General features: G+C 42.7%; 3 protein-coding genes across 3 annotated transcripts in view; all 3 read right to left on the bottom strand.

The window, feature by feature from the left end:
• LOC136746463 (homeobox protein CDX-2) overlaps positions 1-1,356 on the bottom strand; it is a 4,614-nt gene extending 3,258 nt beyond the window's left edge. The window contains exon 1 of the mRNA XM_066698971.1: positions 713-1,356. Coding sequence (XP_066555068.1) covers positions 713-1,154 — 442 coding nt within the window. The 5' untranslated portion in view covers positions 1,155-1,356. The remainder of the gene's footprint in view (positions 1-712) is intronic.
• Positions 1,357-2,657: 1,301 nt separating this feature from the next.
• Positions 2,658-4,112, bottom strand: urad (ureidoimidazoline (2-oxo-4-hydroxy-4-carboxy-5-) decarboxylase). Its single transcript, XM_066700242.1, has 2 exons — positions 3,833-4,112; positions 2,658-3,152 (listed from the first exon to the last, which is right to left on the bottom strand). Exons 1-2 carry the CDS (start codon positions 4,062-4,064, stop codon positions 2,800-2,802), a joined length of 585 nt encoding a protein of 194 aa, XP_066556339.1. The 5' UTR covers positions 4,065-4,112; the 3' UTR covers positions 2,658-2,799.
• A 2,659-nt stretch (positions 4,113-6,771) lies between these two features.
• Positions 6,772-19,029, bottom strand: LOC136746462 (receptor-type tyrosine-protein kinase FLT3). The gene is made up of 24 exons (XM_066698970.1): positions 18,776-19,029; positions 18,082-18,161; positions 17,776-17,990; positions 17,306-17,421; positions 16,926-17,055; positions 16,424-16,578; positions 16,065-16,213; positions 15,834-15,960; positions 15,093-15,261; positions 14,548-14,651; positions 14,085-14,190; positions 13,354-13,550; positions 13,148-13,242; positions 12,908-13,040; positions 12,549-12,653; positions 11,571-11,681; positions 11,233-11,389; positions 11,036-11,148; positions 9,508-9,626; positions 9,278-9,400; positions 8,264-8,375; positions 8,051-8,150; positions 7,639-7,744; positions 6,772-7,386 (listed from the first exon to the last, which is right to left on the bottom strand). Exons 1-24 carry the CDS (start codon positions 18,843-18,845, stop codon positions 7,243-7,245), a joined length of 3,036 nt encoding a protein of 1,011 aa, XP_066555067.1. The 5' UTR covers positions 18,846-19,029; the 3' UTR covers positions 6,772-7,242.
• Between the last annotated feature and the right edge of the window lie 3,648 nt (positions 19,030-22,677).

The following is a 22,677-nucleotide window of genomic DNA, read 5'->3' as shown; positions in this document are numbered from 1 at the left end:
ATATTCTGTCTGTTGGAATGTGTGATTGATGTTTTTATTGCCCAACGCATATCTGCCTTTAGATGTATTGATTTTTAACGCCGTTTAAATGTTTTCCTCGGTTGTGTAATTTTATGATGAGGCCTCCTCAGCTCTAAGTATCTTCTGTCGATCGCTTATCTGCCCCAGGCTATTTTCTCCTCTTTCTGACCTCAGTGTTGTGTAAGGTAGACCGTGAGGCTGTCGGGCTGTGGGCTGACAAAATCACAGAAAAGTTTTGACACTTTGCTTTGACAGGATATGTAGGGTATATATTAACAGAACAATTTCATAGTCCTAATATTGAGTCAAGCTATACACACCTACATCTACACAACAATAGGTATCCTACATTTGAAAGCTTCGTAATGTAGGCTACAACGAAATGTGAAACGAAACAAATGGTCTATTACAATTTTGGTTCAAACTAATTCATTATTAATCGAATATGTGCTAAAAAAAAAAAAATTGGGTATGTGCGCAAACAGTTAATCTTTCTAAGTTAAATATGTAGCTCCCTCTGTTTCATCTTACTTTTCAATGATTTTTACATTTTCTGGGATAGTAAATAATAATAATAATAATAATAATAACAATAATAATAATAATAATAATAATAATAATAATAATAATAATAATAATAATAATAATAATAATAATAATAATAATAATGACCCTTCAGACTTTATTTTACCCGAGGTGTTGGCGGCGGGCTGTGCGCTCCTCCGTGTCCATTCGTAAATCCTCTGGCTGCCGGAATCGGTGTGCTCCGCCGGGTGGCACCCCAGGGGCTGAATCACACCCTGGGTGGGCAGCGGGGGCAAGGGGCCAGGGCTGTACTCGCTCGGGCTGTAGCAGACAGTCCCAGGAGAGGCGCTCAGATGGTGGGCCCCACCCGGGGGTATCTGTGGGTAAGCGCTCCAGTCTTCACGGGTGGTTCCGTAGTGCCAGGAGGGTGTGGGCTGGGGGTCCCGGGGGTCCCCTTCCCCACTCAGCACCGGGACGTGATGGTAGTGCCCATAATCCGGGTACTGTGGCGGGCTGACGAAGTGTTGAGCACCAAGATTGAGTCCAGAGTGTCTGACAGAACCGGGGTACATGCTCACCTCTTTATCCAAAAGATAGCTCACGTACATGGTGGCGAGTGGGAGGGCGCCATCCACATTATAACGTTACAAAAATACCATTTTAGGCTTATTGTATCCTTCCTTTCTTTTATTTATTTGAATATAATTATGTCTGTGTCTTTCCTCTTCGTTGTCTTTCTTTCGAGAGGTTTCTTCTCCCGATGATCAGAGTCAATGGACTGAGACCCGCATGACAGGAGGTATGTTTACAGAGCAGCGATTAGTAACAGAAAGCCAATGGCAGGTGACGTCAGCTCATTTGGTATAACTCCCCCCACTAAACTAAAGAAAGATTTGCATTTTAAAAAGATAAGACGGGAGTAGCTAAATATTCAAGGTTTATTGCTCCAGAGCTTCCTCCAGGTTTTACAGTCTAATGCACTTTAACCTCACGGCAGAGACGAGGAAGCGTTTGATTCTGGGCAGGGCCGGCGGCGCCTGTGGCCGGACCCCGGGTGACACCGCTGACCAGCAGTGTCATAAATTAAACATGAGGGGCGAGGAAGTGCACCGGCTGTAAACCCGATTTGGACACTGCACTATTTCCTCAGTGGCAGGCCTGACCTCCCCCACACAGGGCCACAGACTAGCTTCCACCAGAAAACCACAGTACTGTCCAGGACTTTGCTTTGGGTTTTGTCAATTTCTGAGGGGCTGCAGACTTATGACTTGAGTTTCTACTGTGCTGTGTTAGCTTGGGTTTGAAAACTGGGTGCCTCAGCAGACTGTAGTGTTCTGGTCAGTGCATGCTTTGTAGGGTTCAAGGTTCGAGTCAGGGAAGAGCCAGGCCTGGGTTAGGTTTGAATGTAGGGTGCAGGTTATCTTTAAGGATTGGAGAGGGTTGGGGTTCTGGCTTTTGTTAGTTCTTATAACAGTCTTGTTGGTGTATGTTGGCACTCACCATGAACAGCTTTGGCTCTAATGTCAGTGCGGATTTACTGCACCAAAGGGCCTCAATTTACTCTCCTCTGGTGAAATACTGGCAGGGATGCAAATAGGCTAATAATTTCCCTATACTGTGTGTGGGTCTGTCTGTATAGTTATTAAGTCATGGACCTATCTGTCATTAGAATGCAAATGTAGTGCTGATTTTAGGGTGTAACTTATTCACCTTCTGCAGAATATGTTTATAATCTATCTGTCTGCATATTGAATTGGTGAGTCGACAGAATATGTTGTCTTAGAAATTAGATGAGTGTGGTCAACAGGGACCAAAGGCCAGTACACTGTGTGGATGGACTCATTATTCTTAGGCAGCCAGATGTCCTTGCTATCATTGCTCCTCAGACCAGGGGATGGCAGCTCACTCTATCACAGCCTGCGACTTCTGCAAAGATTATTTTCTCATGTTGTAGTTTATTACATCTTGCCAAAATTGTTATTTTGAAAAGCTTTCTTGGTGTGAATAAATAAACCCTTTGGGCTAAGTGGTTTAAATTCCTACAAACGCAGCCTGCCCAGCTGTGTTTGAGTGTGGAGGGCATCTGGAAGCAAAAATGGAGGTGCTGGAGATTTTACTCATACATGTGCTTTCTTTTTTTATTAATGATGCAAATATGTCAGCATAAGAAGACTTTACCATCTACATGCACAGGATATTTTAATTCTTTGCCATGGCATCATTGTTCTGCAGGACCCCGCTCTTGACACAGCGCTACAGCTTGGTGTGGGTGGCCGGGCACTGAATGATGTCCTGTAGTCTGAGCTGGCAAATCTTCTTCACCTCCTCGATGGCACACTGCCGCTCCTGCGCCGGCTCGTTTCCCAGCCGCTCTGCCAGCTGCAGCAGGATTTCCTCTTTGTTGTTCATGCGGGCGCAGATCACAAAGGGGAAGCCAAAGCGCTCCTTGTACTGCGCGTTGAGCCGATTCATGCGGGCGGCATCACCGGCATCTAAAAGGGTCAGGCCGGCCTGGGTCTGCTCTCCCCTTGATTCAGCCGTGAGGGCCCCTCTCTTCAGGTCTCTGCCGGCCAGGTCTGGGTGGCACCTCACAATTCCCTCCTGGCCTGAGGAGAGACAAAGAGACAAACGTCAAGTCTGGTTTGACTCCCACTGGACAAAAGGTGTACAATGAATGTATTCAAGACTCAAGTAGCAGTCAACTTGCTACTATGCATCTGTACAGGTAGACCACAGTCTGTATTAAAAAAAAAATACATTATTGTTTTTTCAAAAGTGTGTTTAAGGAAGACCCATTTTGTGTTTATTTTAACACAAACCATTTAACTTTATTCAGATTAATACCAAGTGGTCACTTAAAGATGTCATCAACGGCAAAGAATGGAACGGTTATAATGATGAGTATTGTTAGAAGTAGTAGTGTGCCTAATAGTACGGCTTTATATGCATACTTAAACATTCTTAAATTAATTCATATTGACACGTATTTTCTTTGCACCGGTAAGAGAGTGGAAGTGAAAGTAAAGCCACAGACGCCGCTTCTCAAGAGACCTCTGTGAAACTGGCTCTCTTGCTGCTCGGCAGGCGAGATGCACTACTGTTTAATCTAGACTGACACCTGGTGGGTGATGTTTGCTGTGCAGCTGTCTGTCCGGTCCAGTCTTTGGCCCAGGTAGATAACAGACATTGCCTGTCAGAGGAACAGCTGTTGGGGGTTTAAACATCTGAGCCGCTGCAGCCCGACACCACTGGCCCCATGCGAGCCAATTCAAGCCAGATGTCTTACCAGCGACTGGGAGGCTGTCAATGAATTCCCCGATGCTGGCTTCCAAATCATGAGAGTTAGCAAAGGGCCGCCCAGACCACACCGCGGCGGCGACCACAGGGCACCTCTCAACGACGTTTCCGAAAGTCTCCACGAATTCCTCGTAAGAGAGCGAGTTCACTTGGCGCATATCCATGTCTGTGTGCTGGATGTCTGATGTCTCAGAGCTGTACTGGGGAATGTCTCGGTGCATGGGACCCAGGCGCACGGTTCAGCACAGGCTGCGCAGGCGTGTGTTTAGTGTCACTGACCGGCCGGTCCCTCCCCGCAGGGCTCGGAGTGGAGCAGCCAGCTGAACCAGTCTGCAACTGAAATGCAGTCAGTGACTCTTTGGGAGAAATCTATACTCAAGCCTTTTCTCACAAATATGATGTGAGGCTTATTTGTTGCTGAAACCTAACCATCATAAGCCACCAAATTAAAGAAGACTGATCTAATCGCACATATCATTATAAACAAGTGGGAGATCGTTAAGTGACGCTGTATGAGTTTGCAGACAGATTCAGCTGTAATTCGCAATACATGTTTCTTGTTTAGATTTGGCAAGTGAATTGTTGCTACTATTATTTGTAAGTGAGGTGAATGCAACAGTAAAACAGACTAACTCTAAATTCAACATAAGTCAATATAAGTCTGAAAACAACCCCAATGAAAACAGGTTTATTAAAGAGGCTTCACATAAACGCTTAGAACAAATTGTAAAACAAAAGTACAAATGCAACAATGGGTTATACAGTAACATTCCCCGAATTGAGTCATTTAATTTAACAAAATAATCTCCTACGTCTGCAGTGGCCTCATCATCTCCCCCTGGAGGCGGCGGCTGTAATGGCAGCGCTGGCGATGGCATTATTGACTGTTCTTTTCAGGGACAGAAGATGCTCTTAATGCCTGCTGTAAAGCTGTACCACATAGTATAGCACAGGGTGTATATATATATATATATATATATATATACACACACACAGACATACATATATACACTTAACAAATATCCTTAACTATAATACATATATATTATTTAAAATAAAACATTTCACTCTCATCTGGAGCAGGAGCGCTGCACAACAGACTGAGAGGCTATATCAGAGACGCACATTCAAAACCTGAGGAACACTGTGTGTGTTTTGCATAGTAAAAAACAAACATAAAACACATAACGGTCATTATTATTATTAACATTAACATTTTTAGGATAGATATGCTCAATCTGTATTTGTCAGACGGACCTAACAGCTTATATATACCAGAATAAGCAGCATGGCAGCCATTGAGAAATGCCCTGAGGAGACGGCCCCAGACAGTGCCAGTTTGTGTGCAGGGAGTCCAGGACAATCACACTGACACTGGACCGGTGGGTTTCTACTGACCAATCAAGAGGTCACAGGGTCAGAGCTTCATACCAAGTTTGATCATAGCTTTGATACACACTGGAGGTTCCTTCCGCCCTGGTGTTTCTGGAAAGTACTGTGTTAAGTGCTAAGGTTTCCCAGGGGTGTTTTTCCCAATAATTTTCTTGATTGTTTCCTTTCAAATCCATTGTGGTGGCTTATAGAGCCAAAATTATGACAATTATGTCACTGTTCAAATATTTTTGGACCTAACTGTATGTGCAGTACTGCGCAAAAGTTTTAGGCAGGTGTGAAAAAATGCTGTAAAGTAAGAATGCTTTCAAAAATAGACATGCTAATAGATTATATTTATCAATTAACAAAATGCAAAGTGAGTGAACAGAAGAAAAATCTACATCAAATCCATATTTGGTGTGACCACCCTTTGCCTTCAAAACGGCATCAATTCTTCTAGGTTTACTTGCACACAGTCAGGGATTTTGTAGGCATATAGTCAGGTGTATGATTAAACAATTATACCAAACAGGTGCTAATGATCATCAATTCAATATGTAGGTTGAAACACAGTCATTAACTGAAACAGAAACAGCTGTGTAGGAGGAATAAAACTGGGTGAGGAACAGCCAAACTCAGCTAACAAGGTGAGGTTGCTGAAGACAGTTTACTGTCAAAAGTCATACACCATGGCAAGACTGAGCACAGCAACAAGACACAAGGTAGTTCTACTGCATCAGCAAGGTCTCTCCCAGGCAGACAGGGGTTTCCAGATGTGCTGTCCAAACTCTTTTGAAGAAGCACAAAGAAACGGGCAACGTTGAGGACCGTAGACACAGTGGACGGCCAAGGAAACTTACTGCAGCAGATGAAAGACACATCATGCTTACTTCCCTTCACAATCAGAAGATGTCCAGCAGTGCCATCAGCTCAGAATTGGCAGAAAACAGTGGGACAGGGTACACCCATCTGCTTTCCGGAGAAGTCTGGTCAGAAGTGGCCTTCATGGAAGACGGATACTTGTCCATCATGCAGTACCACCAGGGAGGCACTGATTGGCCCCAAATGTATTCTGCAGCATGACAACAACCCCAAACATACAGTGAACATACATCTTTAGCGTAAAGAAGAACAAGGAGTCCTGGAAGTGATGGTATGGCCCCCACAGAGCCCTGATCTCAACATCGAGTCTGTCTGGGATTATATGAAGAGAGAGAAGCAACTGAGGCTGCCTAAATCCACAGAACTGTGGTTAGTTCTCCAAGATGTTTGGGCCGACCTACCTGCTGAGTTCCTTCAAAAACTGTGTGCAAGTGTACCTAGAAGAACTGATGCTGTTTTGAAGGCAAAGGGTGGTCACACCAAATATGGATTTGATGTAGATTTTTCTTCTGTTTGCTCACTTTGCATTTAGTTGATAAATATAATCTATTAACATGTCTATTTTTGAAAGCATTCTTACTTTATAGCATTTTTTCACACCTGCCTATAACTAAAAGTACTGTGTGTGTATATATATATATATATATATATATATATAGTAGAAGAGTCTGAGAAGAAAAACAAACTGTAAAAGTACACAGAATAAGGCTGCTTTTGTACTATATGTATAAATGTACCATATTAACACTATATATTTATGAGACCCAGCATAATCTAAGAAAAGAGAAATACAATAAATTTGGTCACAACAATAGAAATATCCCATGAGTCTGAAGCATTAAAGCTGTCCCCTGGCAGAGGTCTGAGAGCAGAGCAGCCACTGAATTTAAGCCACTTTCCCTTTTGTCCAGAGAGGCCTGAATCGGCCTCAGCCACCTCATTGAATTCCCCCAGTCAGAGGTGCAGCTGTGCCCCTGAGTGGTGCCGTCGAGGCCTGGCTTAGCGCTCATCTGCAGCTGCGGCTGTGAGGCGAGCAGAATCGAAGCACGAGAGCCGGAGAGGTGCAGTGGAAAGGTAAATACTGCCTCTGCTCGGGCTCTGCCGTCCGGAGGAGGGGCCAGAGAAGCGCTGGGTGCTCGGGCCTCACTCCGCTCTGGGCTGGTCGCCGGGGTGGTCGTCTGTGGGTGCCCCTGCGTCAGACCCTCCTGGTTCCTCTTTGTAGAGGTGGGTGGGCAGATTTCTGTAATCGCTGCTGGTCAGAACTGCTCTATCCATGATTTGATAGAGCTGTGGAAAGCAAAAGCATGTATCAACACATCTCTCAGGGCATTGTCTTTAACGGCTCAGCTCCTTTTAAAAACAATGTGGAGGGAGGGGCGATGCTTTCTGGACAAAGCTTTGGATGACAGGTATGACAATGGCATCTCTTGCTCTGATTTAATCTTTTATTTACAACTACAGTGAGAGAGAAAACAGACAGCAATGAATGACTGTGCATGAGGGAACTGTTTCAGAGACGAAGAGTCCCAAGCAGCTCACCTCCTCCTCGGCCTTGGTCAGCTGACCCTCCATGAACAAAACGATCTTGGAGAACGCTGGTCTCTTCATTGGCTCCAGGGTCCAGCAGGACTTCATCACTTGGTAGCTAGAGAACAAAAGGTAAAGACATGAAAACAGTCTTCAGTGCTGAGTTACTAAGTGACCCTACGGACATACTGAACAAAATTAATTAATAATTAACTTAATTAATAAGGTAGACGGGAGCAAGAGACCCAAAATGCCTCTCCTGCAGAATGCCATGACACGGAATCACAGCTGTAGATGCGTTCCTACATTCTCTTGATTTATTATCCTGACCGAATAATCTGGGACACCTTGCCCTGAAACAGACATCTGTGCATCGCTCCCCACACCATCTCTGCGGAGGAGAGTGAGGGTCAAGGACACCTACACGGCCGATGTTGCGTAATATGGCTGGTCCATCTTAAACCCGTTTTGAATCTGTATGTAGAAGTTTCGGTCCACGGGCTTCCCAGGGTACGGGTTCACGCCTAGAACAAAGGGAAACATACATCAACTAACAAACACACAAACAAAATAACATAAGCGCACAAAAGGACACATAAGCATACTCAGCGCACTGTTGCACGTCTCCTGACCGTACCAAGAGAGAAGATCTCCCACAGCAGGATGCCATAGGACCAGACTTCACTCTGCACCGTGTACACCCCCTCAAACAGGCTCTCTGGGGCCATCCACTTCACTGGCAGTCTGACCTGCGGAGACACACACCACTGAGCATGAGCATGGCAGAGACACAAACGTAGACACACACTCACTCACTGGCCAGCTGCAGTAGCTCTGTGTAGCTGATTTTTAGAAAAACATTTTCATCCAAGGCCATAGAGAGAACAGAAAACAAAGGAGTAGTGTGTGATAAAGTTTGGGGTACCTCACAACCAAAGGCTGCAATCTTCTATATGATCGTATGATCTGTAGAAAAACTTTAGCTGTGTCTTCCCGACTGGCTGTCTCCGGAATGCTTCATTATAGTTGAATACATTATTTTGGTATTATTGTAATTAAATCAGGCCTTGAGCGTTCCTTGTCCACCTATCTGTTGAGGGAGTACATTTCTCCATATCGATCAATAAAAACAATCTCTACAAATGTGAAAAATACGAAATTTGGAAGTTTGCCCAAGCTACAATTTTATTTGGGAGACAGATTGAGGTCAGAATGGTCTAACAGTTACATTAAGGTTGTTTGGAGATCATAATTTTCAACAATTTAGCTTAATTATGTACACATTTAAATTAGTGATAAAATTAGGGTTATGTTTTGGTCCAGACTAGGGTTAGAGTCCCAGTAAACTTAGACTTTTATTAAGGTTAGGGTTGCTTTTCAACTGAATGAATGGGATTATGTGTAGATATGGTCGTGCCTTCAAATTGTGGTGTTGACTAACACAACGGTTCAGCCTGTTGTAGGTAACCTGCTGATCTAACCAGATGGTGGAAATTCTCTCCATTCTGTACCACAATGCAGTTTCACAGTTCAGCATAAAGACTCTGAATAATCTTTAGGTGTTAATGTAATGAACTGAGGGAAGGTAGGAACTTGCGAATGAATGAATGCATTGAAAATTGAAAATACTGAAACATGCTGGAGAACGTACGTTTCCCTTGACGACATAGTTGGAATCGTTGACGATGTCCCTGGCCAGTCCGAAGTCCCCGATCTTCACCAGCTTCCCCTGAGTGACCAGCATGTTCCGGGCCGCCAGGTCTCGATGAATGCACTGCAAGACGGGAGCGTCTGGTTAGGACAGAGGGTGGGCACCGCAGTGTGTGTGTGAGTGTGTCTGTGATGGAGACGGCAGCTCCCCTCTCTGGCCATGACTCTTACATTCTTTGATGTGAGAAATTCCATCCCTTTGGCCACTTGACAGGAAAAGCTGAGAAGATCATCAAATGTCAACACTTGCAGTTCTTCCTCGATACATTTTTTTGGATGATCATAGGTCACTAAAAAAACACATAGATAAAAGGATGACGAAAGAAATTGATAGAAACCAGGCTGGATCTGCTAAGAAAGGACAAAGAAACTTCAGGACAATCTGCCAGCTTGCCACACTGCCCCACAGTGAGGTCCAGGCTCCAGGCTGGGTGCAAGATGGAGCTATTCCAGGGTTGCCAACTGTCTGTAAATTTACGGACAGTTCGTAAAAAATGATCTTAATTTCATCTTGTCCGTAAATCCGAAAAAAGTTTGACCATCCGTAAAAATGTCCCATTACTACTACTTCCTTCATCGCTAAATTTCTGTCTGCCATCAAACTTTCCTTGTAGTTACGAACATTATTTCAACAAAAGTTTAATGAAGAGCGTAGGTAGGTCAATGTCCCTGACAATCAAACGTGTTAACCAATCTGAGGACGAAGTAGGCGGAACCGCCCAAAATGGGGGCATCAATTGCAAAGTATTAATTATCAGAGAAACGATTAGTTTACATCACTCATTTTAGAAATTCAATGGGCAATGCAGCACAGGGGGCTGGAATTGACCAATGGAGAGGATGTTACTGTGTGTGTCATGAGCCATGGAGATGTGCTTTTACTAGCCAATCCAAAAAACCCTGTCTCAGGCAGCTGGAATAAATGAGCTGATAAGAGGAGTCAGAGCCAGAGCCAGAGAGAGGCTTTTATAATTCAGCTATAATAGATGCTATTGCTATGTATGTGGTATCTATGGATTCAGAACAGCTTCAGCTATGCATGTGTGCATGCGTTGTGTACGTATAATATAGTATATATTATATTACATAAGTGGAAAACGTGCAATAAAGTAAAAAAATAAACGGAATTAGAATTTCTTTTTCCAGCAATGGAAAACAATCTGATCCAGATTGGGCACCCACTCTGCCCAGATTTACCCCTGCCAGCCCCCCTGGGGTGCAACTGGACCAAACAAAAGTCTCACAGTGCACTTGATAACAGGCAAACATTACCACACCTTTACCAATTGCCCTCCTGGACACAGCAAACCCCCAAAATTTGGATAAAGATAACTGTAGAAATGCATACCGCGTGTAGTGCAAGAAGTCATTTTCTATTGCTTCTGGTGGAGTTAGGGATGTTCGGAACCATGCTAGCAGCATGAAGCATTATGCATTTTCTAAAGCTAGTCAGGAACAGCTAATTTCCTTGTACAAAAGCCAACAGGGCAGCTCTGCACCATAGGGTGGGTATATACATTTTATTTTCACACTTTTTTAAGAGCAAAATAAGGGTGTCAGTAAAAAATATGGCATGTCAGTAAAAATAGTCCAACTTAGTCAGTCATGTCAGTAGAACCTCAAATGTATGGTTGACAACCCTGAGCTATTCTCTGGTATAGAAAGCAGCGGGAGGAGGGAGGATGAAGGGAGCTCTCACCCTCACAGGGCCCCCCCACCGAGTCGCTGCAGCTGAGCAGTCTGTCTGCTTCGTCCTGCCGCTCCAGGGGGTATCGCTCCGCCTCCATCACCACATGGGTCCCAGACTCCTGCCTGAGAGCGAGAGACAACACACGGTTACCCTTCCTGTGACTGTCCTGCATCTTAACATGTCAACGAAAGCAGGGAGAAGCCTACGTGAAAATCGACTCATGCTGGAAATTATGGTACAAGCAGCTGTAGCGGTTCTTGGTGAAGACGTCGGTCAGCGACTTGTGAAAGTTCTCCCTGTTGTTCCTCAGGTAGTTGAGAAGGTCCCCGTTGCAGCAGTACTGAAAAATCAGGTAAATCGGTCCTGCAACACAGACACAGAGCAGCTCCGGTTAAAAGAGAGGTCATCTTGGCTGAAAATGAGTGTAAGTGTGGGTATGCGGTAAAACTGTGGAGCTCGGTCAGTTACTATCAGTTACTAATCTGAGCGCCGCCACAGTCCTGCGGTGGTGTCAGTGTCGGGCAGGCGGGGCGGAGAGGCAGACCTGAGCTAGTACATGCCCCCAGCAGATTGACGATGTTGTCATGGCTGCCGATGTGCGTCATCATCTTCAGCTCTGACATCAGGGCTTCTTTCTCCGTGGCTTGGTGCTTCTCTGTGGGGAGTGGGGATCCCAGTGCAAGACTTCTTAAACATGCAGTATTAACATCTTAAAATACACACTATATTACGGCCATGTGAAGAGTGGTTAACACCAACATTAATAAAGTGTCAATAGGGTGGTATTCTGCATCTATTACTATGATATTGATCTGCTTTGGCTGTAAACAGATCGCAGAGTGATACCTACTCTTGTCCTAAAGCTGATCAGTGGCTCACAGCTTAGTCTGGGGATTTAAAAACGTTTGTCCTGCTGGACATTTTAGGACATGTACAGCAGACAGGGGTGAGAGGCAAAAGAAGTGAGTAATATGTCTCTCCTCCTGACTGGAAATGGGGAAGAAGCTCGAACTGACAGCCAAACATCACATGGATTGAGATACCACACAGAGAGGCGACGCCCGGCTCTTCCTGTGTTGTTGGAGACAGTCTCTATGTCAATGTGGAATGAAGCTTTGGTACAAACTGTGGTCACTGTGCACATGTGCATTGAATTATTATGCATGCTTTCATGACATATAATCTTTTTCTTTTTTGTGTGCGTTTCGGGTGTGGTGATTTTATACGGAAAAATTGACTTTCAGAACATTCTGATACAGTTTCCAAAACCAAACTGTGTTTACACTTATCATAAACCTTGTCTGCTCATGACATATTGGACTTCTCATGCTGATGAAACGCCCTGAGTGACAGACAAAAACAAATGGCATTTGTGGGATCACTATTCACTCCGATGGGCGTTAGAAGAGAGAAGCATTGAGATGGACCAGAATTGGTAGAACCACGTATCAGACCAGAGGGAGCAAAAGCAGGGTCCTGTGAGCAGGTGCTGGACAAGGTAATACTTTACCAAGTTGTTTACCTTTTAGCATTTTGACAGCCACCTGTGTGCATTTCCCTGGGCTTGAGATCCCATAGGCTGTGGCTTGCACTACTTTACCAAAGGCTCCGGCTCCCAGCTCCTTCCCTGCGGAGAGAGAGAGAGAACAGGCTGTCAGCCAATCGCACCGCACCGCCCCCCCCACAGCACAGCTCACTCACAGTGCTCCGAGCTTCTCATATAACTCAAGGGCATTGTGATTGACTGCATTACAGCACTGTTTCTCTCTGCATATTGAATTATAACATATTCCTACTCTCACACACAGACACACAGTCTCAGGTAAGATGTTAATTAGCATCGGTGTGTTTATAATTGCAGGATTTATATCGCCTTCTTACCGAGTTCCAGATTCTCTCTTGGAAATTCCCATTTCTGATCATACTCAAAGTTGCGGAAATCGATGTAGATATAGTCATTGTCAGGGAACCCCATGGGCTGCAGCATTTGCAGCTGGCTTTCGTACTTTGGTTTCTTAAAAATAAAATACAGTGAATGAAGGGTTGAAAATCACATTACAGCATGCAGGTTAATTCAGTGTAATGAAGGAATGAATACTAGTGAGCGCCACATGGGTGTACCTTTCTGTTGTACAGGCAGATTGACAGCAGGATCAGGACGATGGCGATGCCCAGCAGGACATAGAGCACATGGAGCAGGGTGACATGTTGTGAAGCTGTGAAGAAAAACATCTCCAATAAACAAGCATAGACAGAGCTACACCACAGAAACATCATCGTTAAAGCATTGCAAAAGGTTTCTATTTTTGCAAAAGCTGAAAGCTCACAGGGTGGGGTCGGGGTTATGAACGCAGTGCAGGACGAGCTGCCGGAGTTGTGAGCGCAGCACTGGATCCTGTGGTCGCTCGGCACTTTCTGCAGGTCCAGGGAGCTGGACACTCTCTTGTGACAGAACACCTCTGCATCTAATTGTCCCGAGGTCAATGCTGCCTGTACCGGCTTCAGGGAGTCTGGGTCTGAACAGCTGGAAAGATAGCCAGGCAAAGACAGAGAGGAATTAGACAAAGTATGGAGCAGAAGTAACAGGATGACAGCCTATAACACTGTGCCTTATATACTATAGACAGGGCACTGTGATCCTGAGAGAAAGCACAGAGATCCGGCTTGTTGTTCTACAGCTTCCAAAATGGAAACCTGATGTAGAATTGTTGCACTTAACTGTGTTTAAACTCTTTCTCTCTTTTAAAGTACAGTATACCCACACACTCCCACTCACAAACACACTTATAGAAAGTGGTTACAATTTCAGTTTCAGGTGGCATTTCTTGCGGTCACAGAGCTACTTGTGAAATTAACCCAGAAGCTTTGAAAGGGCAGGACCACGAGAGAGAGCAGCTCTGTGAGGAGGCAGTTGTGGACTCAAAGCCCCATCTATCTGCCCCAGTTCAGCCCTGCATGGCTGGTTAACTACGCACGACCGGTCTATACTTCGATTCCCAGTTGTGTGGCTGGTGCTCGGAGGTGTGGGGGCATTTTTGCGGCTGCTGGCGACACATACTTGGCATTGGAGGGGCACATCAACCAGGTGAGGGCAGGTGCTGGGTAGCCCTGGGTAGTGCAGTTGTACACGTCTCCGTTTTGGATCAAGTTCGGCTGGGCCAACTCTGCACAAACAGGGGCGGGATTGGGGGGCAACGCAGGAGAATTAGCCTGCCGTTCACTTTACTAGTTCATTTGCTTTCCAGTGGTCATTCAATACCGTAGTTTTAACTGAAGGGGGTTCCTGTTGGCCGACTGACTCTCTCATGTAACTGGCGAAGCTCTGCACAGCTGTGAAACAGAACTGTCTGGATATGTCTGTAATTTCCTGAAAATAAGATGAACTCTATTTTGAATTTCCTGATTTTTTTTTCTGGGTTTCCTGCTGTCTGGGGGGAGCTGCGTTAACAGCCTCTACAATCTCTTCTAGGTTACTAAATAACAAAACTGCTAATTAAATGCACCATATTCTTCAACCTTACCTTCCACACAAACAGACAGAATCCTGCTTATGTTGACATCAGCATTTTCCGCATAAAACGTGTACTGGCCTGGGGTATTCATGTGATCACAGTACTTAAAAGTCCTGTATAAAAAAAGGTAACATTTAAAAAAGTAAACTTTGTAAGTTTAAGAAAAATAAGCCTCACTTGCACAATTTCAGAGCATGATCCTTGAATGACAGCTGAGAGTGAGAGTGTAATGATGTCAGGTGGTTTATTGTTAATACCACTGGGACTAATAGGGAACTGATCAAGACTGATGGTCCTGCTCTCTTTATAAGCAAAAACAACCCTGTTGCAGAAACCTTGCACCTGCCTTTGCCCTAAAGCCCGGCTCTCTGTGCAGTTTTCTTTCTCCGGCTCACACGACTATGCTTATACTTTTGCCACATTCTGCAGAGTGACACTCGTGATCAACAGTATTTTATTAAGACATTAATAAGTTTGTTCCTGCTATCAACACAGCTGACAGTTTTCCCAGTGCAGGAGCAGCGCAGCAGAAGGAAGAGCGATTGACCGCCTACCTGTTTCCTTTGAATAGGTTTGACTCTTTGCACGGAACAGCTGTGGTTTGGAAGATCCATTTGCATGTGACTTCTGGGTAAGCCGACAGTACAACTTCCAAGCAAAACTTTTCATTTTTCCGGATAACTATGTGTTTTTTCATGTGTAATACGTGTATAAATCCATCTTCTGCAATCCAAGAAAAATGTAATAATGATCAGTATTTTTCAGTATTCTTTACAGGACAGCTGTATGCACAATACTGTTGCACATGCTTTATCACTGTAAAAATCTGCTGCTGCAAATGAAAGAGCTAAGACATTAAATCAGTACAAAAATATCCAAGTGAAACCAACAGGAAACTGAACAAAAAACAACAACAGCGCACAGACAAAGCACGGTTGCAGCTTCAAAACCTCCATTTGTTTCTGCGCTCTGTACTTTTCAGTTGCTAAAACCCCACAAAAACTAAAAATAGAAGAGTATATATATATATTGGGAATCAGCACTGTGGAGTAGTGGTTAGGGCTCTGGACACCCAGGTGGGGCAGTGCTGTTGTACCCTTGAGCAGGTACTTCACTTAGATTGCTCCAGTAAAATGCCCAGCTGTATAAATGGGTACAAATGTAAGTCACCCTGGATAAGAGCGTCTGCTAAATGACAAATAATGTAATGTAATGTAATATATATATAAAAATAGAGAAATCAGAGGAATGCTTTAAATGTCTGAAAAGAAAATATGTTAAACATATTAACTCACCAATAACCTGGAGTTCAGTGGATTTGGACTGGTTTGAAATGTGGCATGTGTAGTTGGCGCTGTGTTCTGGTCTAACGGACTTGATGTATAAAAAGGTTAAAAACGGATCATCTGTGGTTTGCGTTACCTAAGGGAAATATAATATGCAGAACAGAAAAATGTATAATGCAGATATATAATGAATTACAGCCATTGTGTGTAAATGTTCTGGCAGTGCAATTGCAGTTTTACCTGCAGATCCGGTCTGTTCGGGGTCCAGTATACTTGCTGTGATCTGGGCTCTCCGGACTTTTCTTCAACAGAGCAGCGCAGCAGCACGGAGTGGCCAGCTTTCACTACAACACGGGCAGCATCTAACGAGCGGATGCTGGAGGTAGGATCTGAAATATACACAAACACACACACACACACACATGCGCACGCACAAACAAACACACAGAGACACACATACAAGAAAATGATGATTAAAAAAACAGAATCATCTGAATGGTCTCCTCTCATCTGTTTAATTTCTTATGTGTATAATGATTTTAATTGATTAGAAACAAAATTCAAATGACAGGTGGCAAATAAAAAAAAACATCACATACCATAATCGTAGACTCTGGTGCATTCTTCACCTACAATGTTTTCTGCGCAGCACAGAATATGTTGATCTTTAAAATCATAACTTGAAATTGTATTAAACACACGCACAAGTCCATTCCCCTCTTCAGTTTGCTGTTTTCTCTGTGCAGCTTGACAGCTGGATCAACATTAAAGAAAAGAAAACATACACAATTATTCACTGTGTCCATACCTCAAACATTTGGGAACAAGTGCTTCATATTGCCTGTGGAGGATCTGAATGAGCATATTGAAAATGTAACATAAAATGATTAAACTAATTGTTAAAATCATATATCTGATGCATATACATTTAAATAGAGGAATAAATGTGGCTTAGAGTGGGAGTATGAGGGTGTATTATATTGTGACTGTATTTCTAACTCTTTTTCTTCACGGCAATCGTAATATTAACGTCTTTAAATTTAAAAAAAGATCATTTGATAAAGGCTGATCTAATTATCAGGACAAAAAAGTCAAGCATACCTATCTCGAGACAGACATGTAAACCATCTAATAGTTGGTGCAGGGTACCCTTCAGAGCTGGCTTGAAACTCATAGGCATATCCTTCCCTCCTAGGCAATACTAAGCTTACTTGAGGTGGCATTGGTCTTGCTGTGAAAAGAACAAGAATAAATCAATCATATATGCATATATATACACCTAAAAACAAAATGAGTCAAATACATTAGTGATGTGCAGGTAGTGTCTAAGGTCGTATTCTGAGTCTTATCCAAGAAGTGAATTGTGACTAAAACAAGCTTGCCCCCACAACACCAGGCTCTCACTGTGTCGTTCGGAGGACACAATTAAGAGGACACAAAAGGCCAGAGGTCAGAGGTCGTGGAGATCACGGACTACTCACTCTTAATTCTGACAGTGAACCCCAGTGAAAATGAGGAAAGCTCGCTCTGGAAACACAGCAAGTGCGTCCCGGCGGAGCTGCGATTCTGCCCGGAGATCAGGAAGGAATGGGTGCCACTGTGGAGAGGGACACGTTCAGGGCACTGTATATGTATATACATATGTGGTTCTGATTTGATATATCTATATCTCTAGCTATATATCTATATGTATGTACATGTATATAACCAGAACCACCAGGGGGCGCCAAGTGCAGTCCCCTCAGAGCATCTCAGGCCGTTTTCTATGAGCAGGGGTCCGCTGCGCACCTACCCGTGGTTATGGAAAACGGCCTGAGATGCTCAGAGGAGACTGCACTTGGCGCACAAACCCATAAGGACCAGTGCAACAAAATGGGATTATTTATTCTACTTCCTTGTTTAAAATAGTGTTCGTTTGTAACATGGGGCAAATTGCAGAAAGGGAACCTACGCGTCTCTGTGTGAAAGGCACGCTGTCGTGCCGCCGTGCTGCCAGTAACAGACGGTGCGGTTGGCGCTGTGCAGCCGAGCCGTCACCTCCAGGGTCTGGTGTCTGTCGAGCTCCAGGGGAACCAGCGCTTTTTCAGGATGGGTGCAGGTGCGGTTTGGTCCCAGAATGAACGCCTCACAGGTCAGGTTACTGGGCTTCGCGTCTGGGTGGCCATTCTGATTAAAACCAAATTAACCATCACGATCAGCCAACTCCATTGTTGGCACTGCGACGGACGCGCAGCACGCACGGTGGCCGGGCTCTCACCTGGGCTGTACCGGAGCAGTGAACCCGCGGCGCCGCCGCACCGGCCCCGCTCCTCGCCGCCAGCAGACACAGCGCCGCCGCTGCAGCACACGGGGGACAGAGACACGGGGGACAGAGACACGGGGGACAGAGACACGACCACAGCACAAGCAGGGGGGGAAAGATAAACTTAGATATTGAGCTGGACGATTCCCAAATATGATGAAAAGCACGACAGTCTGCAAAGAATGGTGGTACGAGACGAAAAGCATATTAAAAATGTACAATAGATTATGAATCGTGTTAAGATTGACTAATTTTGCAGTTTAACCAGGTATAGACAGTTAAACGACAATGTAAAGGTGTTTATTTGCAACTGACCAGGACCAAACAAATGTAATAGTCATAATAATAAAATACACGCATTGCAAAATTAGTCTTCACTTTTCTTTGAAGGGGCTTTGTAATCCTCGTATTTAACAGTGACAAAACCGTTCCAGTTTATAGCCACAGCTAACATATTGCAACTTGTTCCAAGTGAATAAACAAACAAACTTTTCCATAGAGAGGTCCCATAGCCTTGCAACTAAACCGAAGTAAAAGTTTCTCAATCTGTAAAGCCTTCTTTTCCTCCCCCGCGAAGGGCGCTATACCAAATAAAAACGATACATATACACGTACTTACTGAAAAATAAAATTACAATATTGTACTTACCCAGAAGTACGATATCCTTGGCGCTGTTTTGCGCTGTAAAAACCCGCATCACGCTGCAAAGAAACCCCATTGCCTGCACGGTGCACAGAGGTCTCCAGCTCGCACTGCGTGTGCGGCGACTTCAAGGGGAATAAAGCCTGTCGGATACTAGAATCTTGGCTATGACGTCATGGTCTCGGTTCCACATCGAGCTGCTGTGTGAGGAGCCGCACTGCACTGCGTCTGTCTGTCCCCTCAAGCCCTGAGCCCTGACGTCATTTGACAGCCCGAGAGGTACACTCTTTGAGTTATGGCTCGGGTGGAACCCTTTATGATTCTATGCAGAACCCATTAATAGGGCTTACACGAAGAAACCCTAAACAACGCGTTCTATACAGAACCGTTAGTTTATATAAATGATATATAGAGGGGTGCACATGCTATAACTTAATTTGTTTTCCAAATACGACCTTTTAAATACCTATGAGTTTATATACAAACACACACACACTGTAGAAATGCCCTCACAATTTAATATAACGTCACACTACTAGGGAAGTGTCAGGTGTTATGCAAACTATTTGAGTTTGAGCTCACATTGAGATTAAAATAACGTTTCCAAGTAAAACCTGGCCAAGAAAGCCAGCAGTCGTACAATAAAACAATACACAGACTATAAATAAGATAAGAGTGGTGTCTGTCAGTAAATGACTTTGAGATACATATTGGTTATTTTGAGTTCATGTTTAGAGTTCAACTTCAATATCATCTATTAAGAAGTTAAAATACAGGTCACATTTATGGGTAATTGAAGAATAATGTGTAGTGCCTTAAAGGTAAGCTTGGACATGTTCAGAGAAACAAATGTTATTTACTTTATATACTTTTAAAATATACGAGAGTCCAAGTTTACAACTTGCAACAGTGCAAATCTACTCAATTATTTCTAATTTGAGTTTGATACGTACCTCTTCATCTGTAAACTGAGACTCATGTTCTCTGAAGAGGGATGGCGAGAGTTAAATGGCAGCCCCCAATTGCAGTCCTGAAAGGCAATATACAGAACATATTTAAAATACTTGGAAATTTTTATTGAATATTCTGTTACACATTCAAAATGTATTTTAGACAGATTATAAAGCTCACTAATTAGAAACATTAACCTTTCTGCTTGTGTTTGTCCAGACAGTCTTGAAGAAGGTAAAAACACTGATCCTTCAACTTAGATGTAAGCGCTCTGTCCAGCTGTGTTACTACCATCCTGTCAGTGTCCACCGTCTTCATCTCCCACAATAGCTAGTGTTTAAATTGAACAAAACACACTAGTCAAGGAAAAACATTTTTTGGTCTTTACCACCTCAATATTAATAATAAATAAGGATATACAATGTTCTTACAATGCACACAATATTGTACATGTGGTATAGAATTCCAGCAATTACCAATTTTTGAATTTTTAGGCTAGGGAATTTCTCAAGGACTTCACTGGTTGTGTTCCTGGCTATGAAGTCCCTACGCTGTCCCTGGCTGCTCCTCATCTTCTCCTGGAGTAATTCTAGATTGGGCCTCAGTTGCCATTTCTCTGATATGGCCTGCAGCACTCCTCTCATCCTCCCATCCTCTCCCAAGTCCCTGGCCTCTCCTCTAGACTGTAATAAACAATTTGATTCACTTCACACAATTTTCAAAAATTTCAGTCCTGCAGTTTTCGAAAAGCAAATACAGATTAAGACAAATATTAAAGATAATAATAATAAAAATGAATAAACATGTATTGTTTCAGTGTTCAGCTTCCACATGCTCATTCAATTCAGTTAATAACTAATTAATTGTGCCATGTAGCAGCAAACTTACAACTAGCCTGCCAGTTCGCTTGAGTGTTACGGGCTCAGGCTGGATGATTTCTGCTTTCGGACCTGATCCAGTCAGCCTCTCTGTCAAGCCCATCTATTTTGTGCACTGCATAAAAGACCAAGGTATATTAAAATGGTTTGTTAAATTATCCTTATTTGTAAAATGATCTCTTTTTGGTGGTTTTCAACTGCAATAGATTGTTTATAGTGATTGCATACAGACAATAATTTGGATGTATTAATTATTTTAACTGTGCTAAAGGCAGGTGTCACCAGTGCAGGTAATTGTACTCAAGGCAATGGTCATTTCATAGACTGACGGTTAGTGATTATGAAAATATACAATCAGAATTCATACTCAAAATTGTATTAGAGGACTAAAGGGCAAACTTCATCTGGTGTCCAGTGTGTGAAAGAAGTCATAATCTGTAATATACATTAATTAAGTAATAAATAAATAATTTCCTTTAAAAACAACAGAAATATTTGTATTAATAACATTATTATTATTATTATTATTATTAATAATAATAATAATAATAATAATAATAATAATAATAATAATAATAATAATTATTATTATTATTATTATAATAGATATGCTTTAAATAAAACCCATGCAGTACTTTTCCTGATTGCATTAAACCCAAAGGGTTCATTATAAATCACTTCAAAGGACAGGAACATTCCCCCCACAGGACAACAGTTTGTGAGTTTTGGGGGGGAAATATGTGATTTAAGGGATTTTTAGGACCTGTATGGGGGAGATTAAGGAGAGGACCAGGCAACACTGAAGGCAACATGAACAAAACCCTTGTAGAGGGAAAACCAAGAGGTTGGTTTATGGATCAATATGGATTAGGAATCCAGAGTTACAGTATATATATATATATATATATATATATATATATATATAGTTTCTTGACTAAAAAGGGACATTTTAAAACTATATGAGCTTGTGTGTTATAGGCTACGGTATATATGGTTATATTTTCATAAGAAAAGTAACCTAAATTACCATATCAATAGAAAAAGCAAGTTTAAAATACATTTTTAACACAAAACATATTCTTATATAATACCATATAATACAACATGAATAATATACTTTAGTTGCTTAATTAAACTTGATCTGAAGCCATTTCACCGACTGACTATGAACTTAACCATAAATTGTACTAATTATAATGATAACTGGCATTACTCCATTTTATTTGTTTTGTTTTAATCATGGTATCTATTTTACTTTTGAATCCTGTTAAGTTTCTTGTAGAGTTGTCTGATGTATTGAGCATTTTCTTCATTAACAATTGTAAAACAAACTCAAATATAACTGATTAAGATTATTCAAATTTTACCAATCTATTTCAATAAAGTTCTTAAGTAATAATTTGAATCGTTGTGATGAAGGTCTTCTGTCTCAATAAGGTGAAACACCTGTCTCCAGCCAATTAGGGTGCCCTGGCAGCTGATTGGTTGAGGTGGCTCCCTATTTTAATTGATCACAACACCTTAACAAAACAGAGAAAGTGTCAAGCAGCATCACATTTTGATTTATAAATAATATAAAGTGGCTTCTAACAATAAATGAATTGTCATAGGGTACACATTTATACTGTGTGATTAGTGGGTCAAAGTTTTGATTTGGTCAAGCCTGGGGCTGGTTAAGTCTGGTCCTGCAGAACCAATGGACCTACAAGTTTTTTGCTTTATCCAGACAACTGAATGTTTAATTGAGACAATTGTGGATTTTACTGAGATAGAATGCCCCCGTGTTCAAGTGATTGGTGGTTTAAAGAGACCTATAAAACCTGCAGGATTGTGATCAGGGTTGACCACCCCTGGGCTAGGTTCTGCTGCTTTTTGTTCCAACTGAGCTCTCAATTACTTAGTTCAGGGGTTTTCAAACTGGTCCTGGAGTACCCTCTGCCCTGCTGGTTTTTGTTCCAACCTAGGTCTTAATTACTTAATTGAATGGTATATTACTTTGTCAGGGCAATAAATGATTCAATTAAGCAATTAAGACCTCAGTTGGAACAAAAACCAGCAGGGCAGGGGGTACTCCAGGAC

This window comes from Amia ocellicauda, chromosome 3, assembly GCF_036373705.1.
Source record: "Amia ocellicauda isolate fAmiCal2 chromosome 3, fAmiCal2.hap1, whole genome shotgun sequence".
Lineage (NCBI taxonomy): Eukaryota > Metazoa > Chordata > Actinopteri > Amiiformes > Amiidae > Amia > Amia ocellicauda.
This window is presented reverse-complemented; position numbering and strand designations above follow the sequence as displayed.

Coding starts and splice junctions, on each gene's coding strand:
- urad (XM_066700242.1), bottom strand. CDS start 4,064: ATGCACCGAGACATTCCCCAGTACAGCTCTGAGACATCAGACATCCAG. Junction 3,153..3,832: donor TGACAGCCTCCCAGTCGCTG/GTAAGACATCTG, acceptor GTCTCTCCTCAG/GCCAGGAGGGAATTGTGAGG.
- LOC136746462 (XM_066698970.1), bottom strand. CDS start 18,845: ATGGGGTTTCTTTGCAGCGTGATGCGGGTTTTTACAGCGCAAAACAGC. Junction 14,652..15,092: donor AACCTATTCAAAGGAAACAG/GTAGGCGGTCAA, acceptor TTTTTTATACAG/GACTTTTAAGTACTGTGATC. Junction 9,627..11,035: donor GGTGGGGGGGCCCTGTGAGG/GTGAGAGCTCCC, acceptor GTGTTTTTTTAG/TGACCTATGATCATCCAAAA.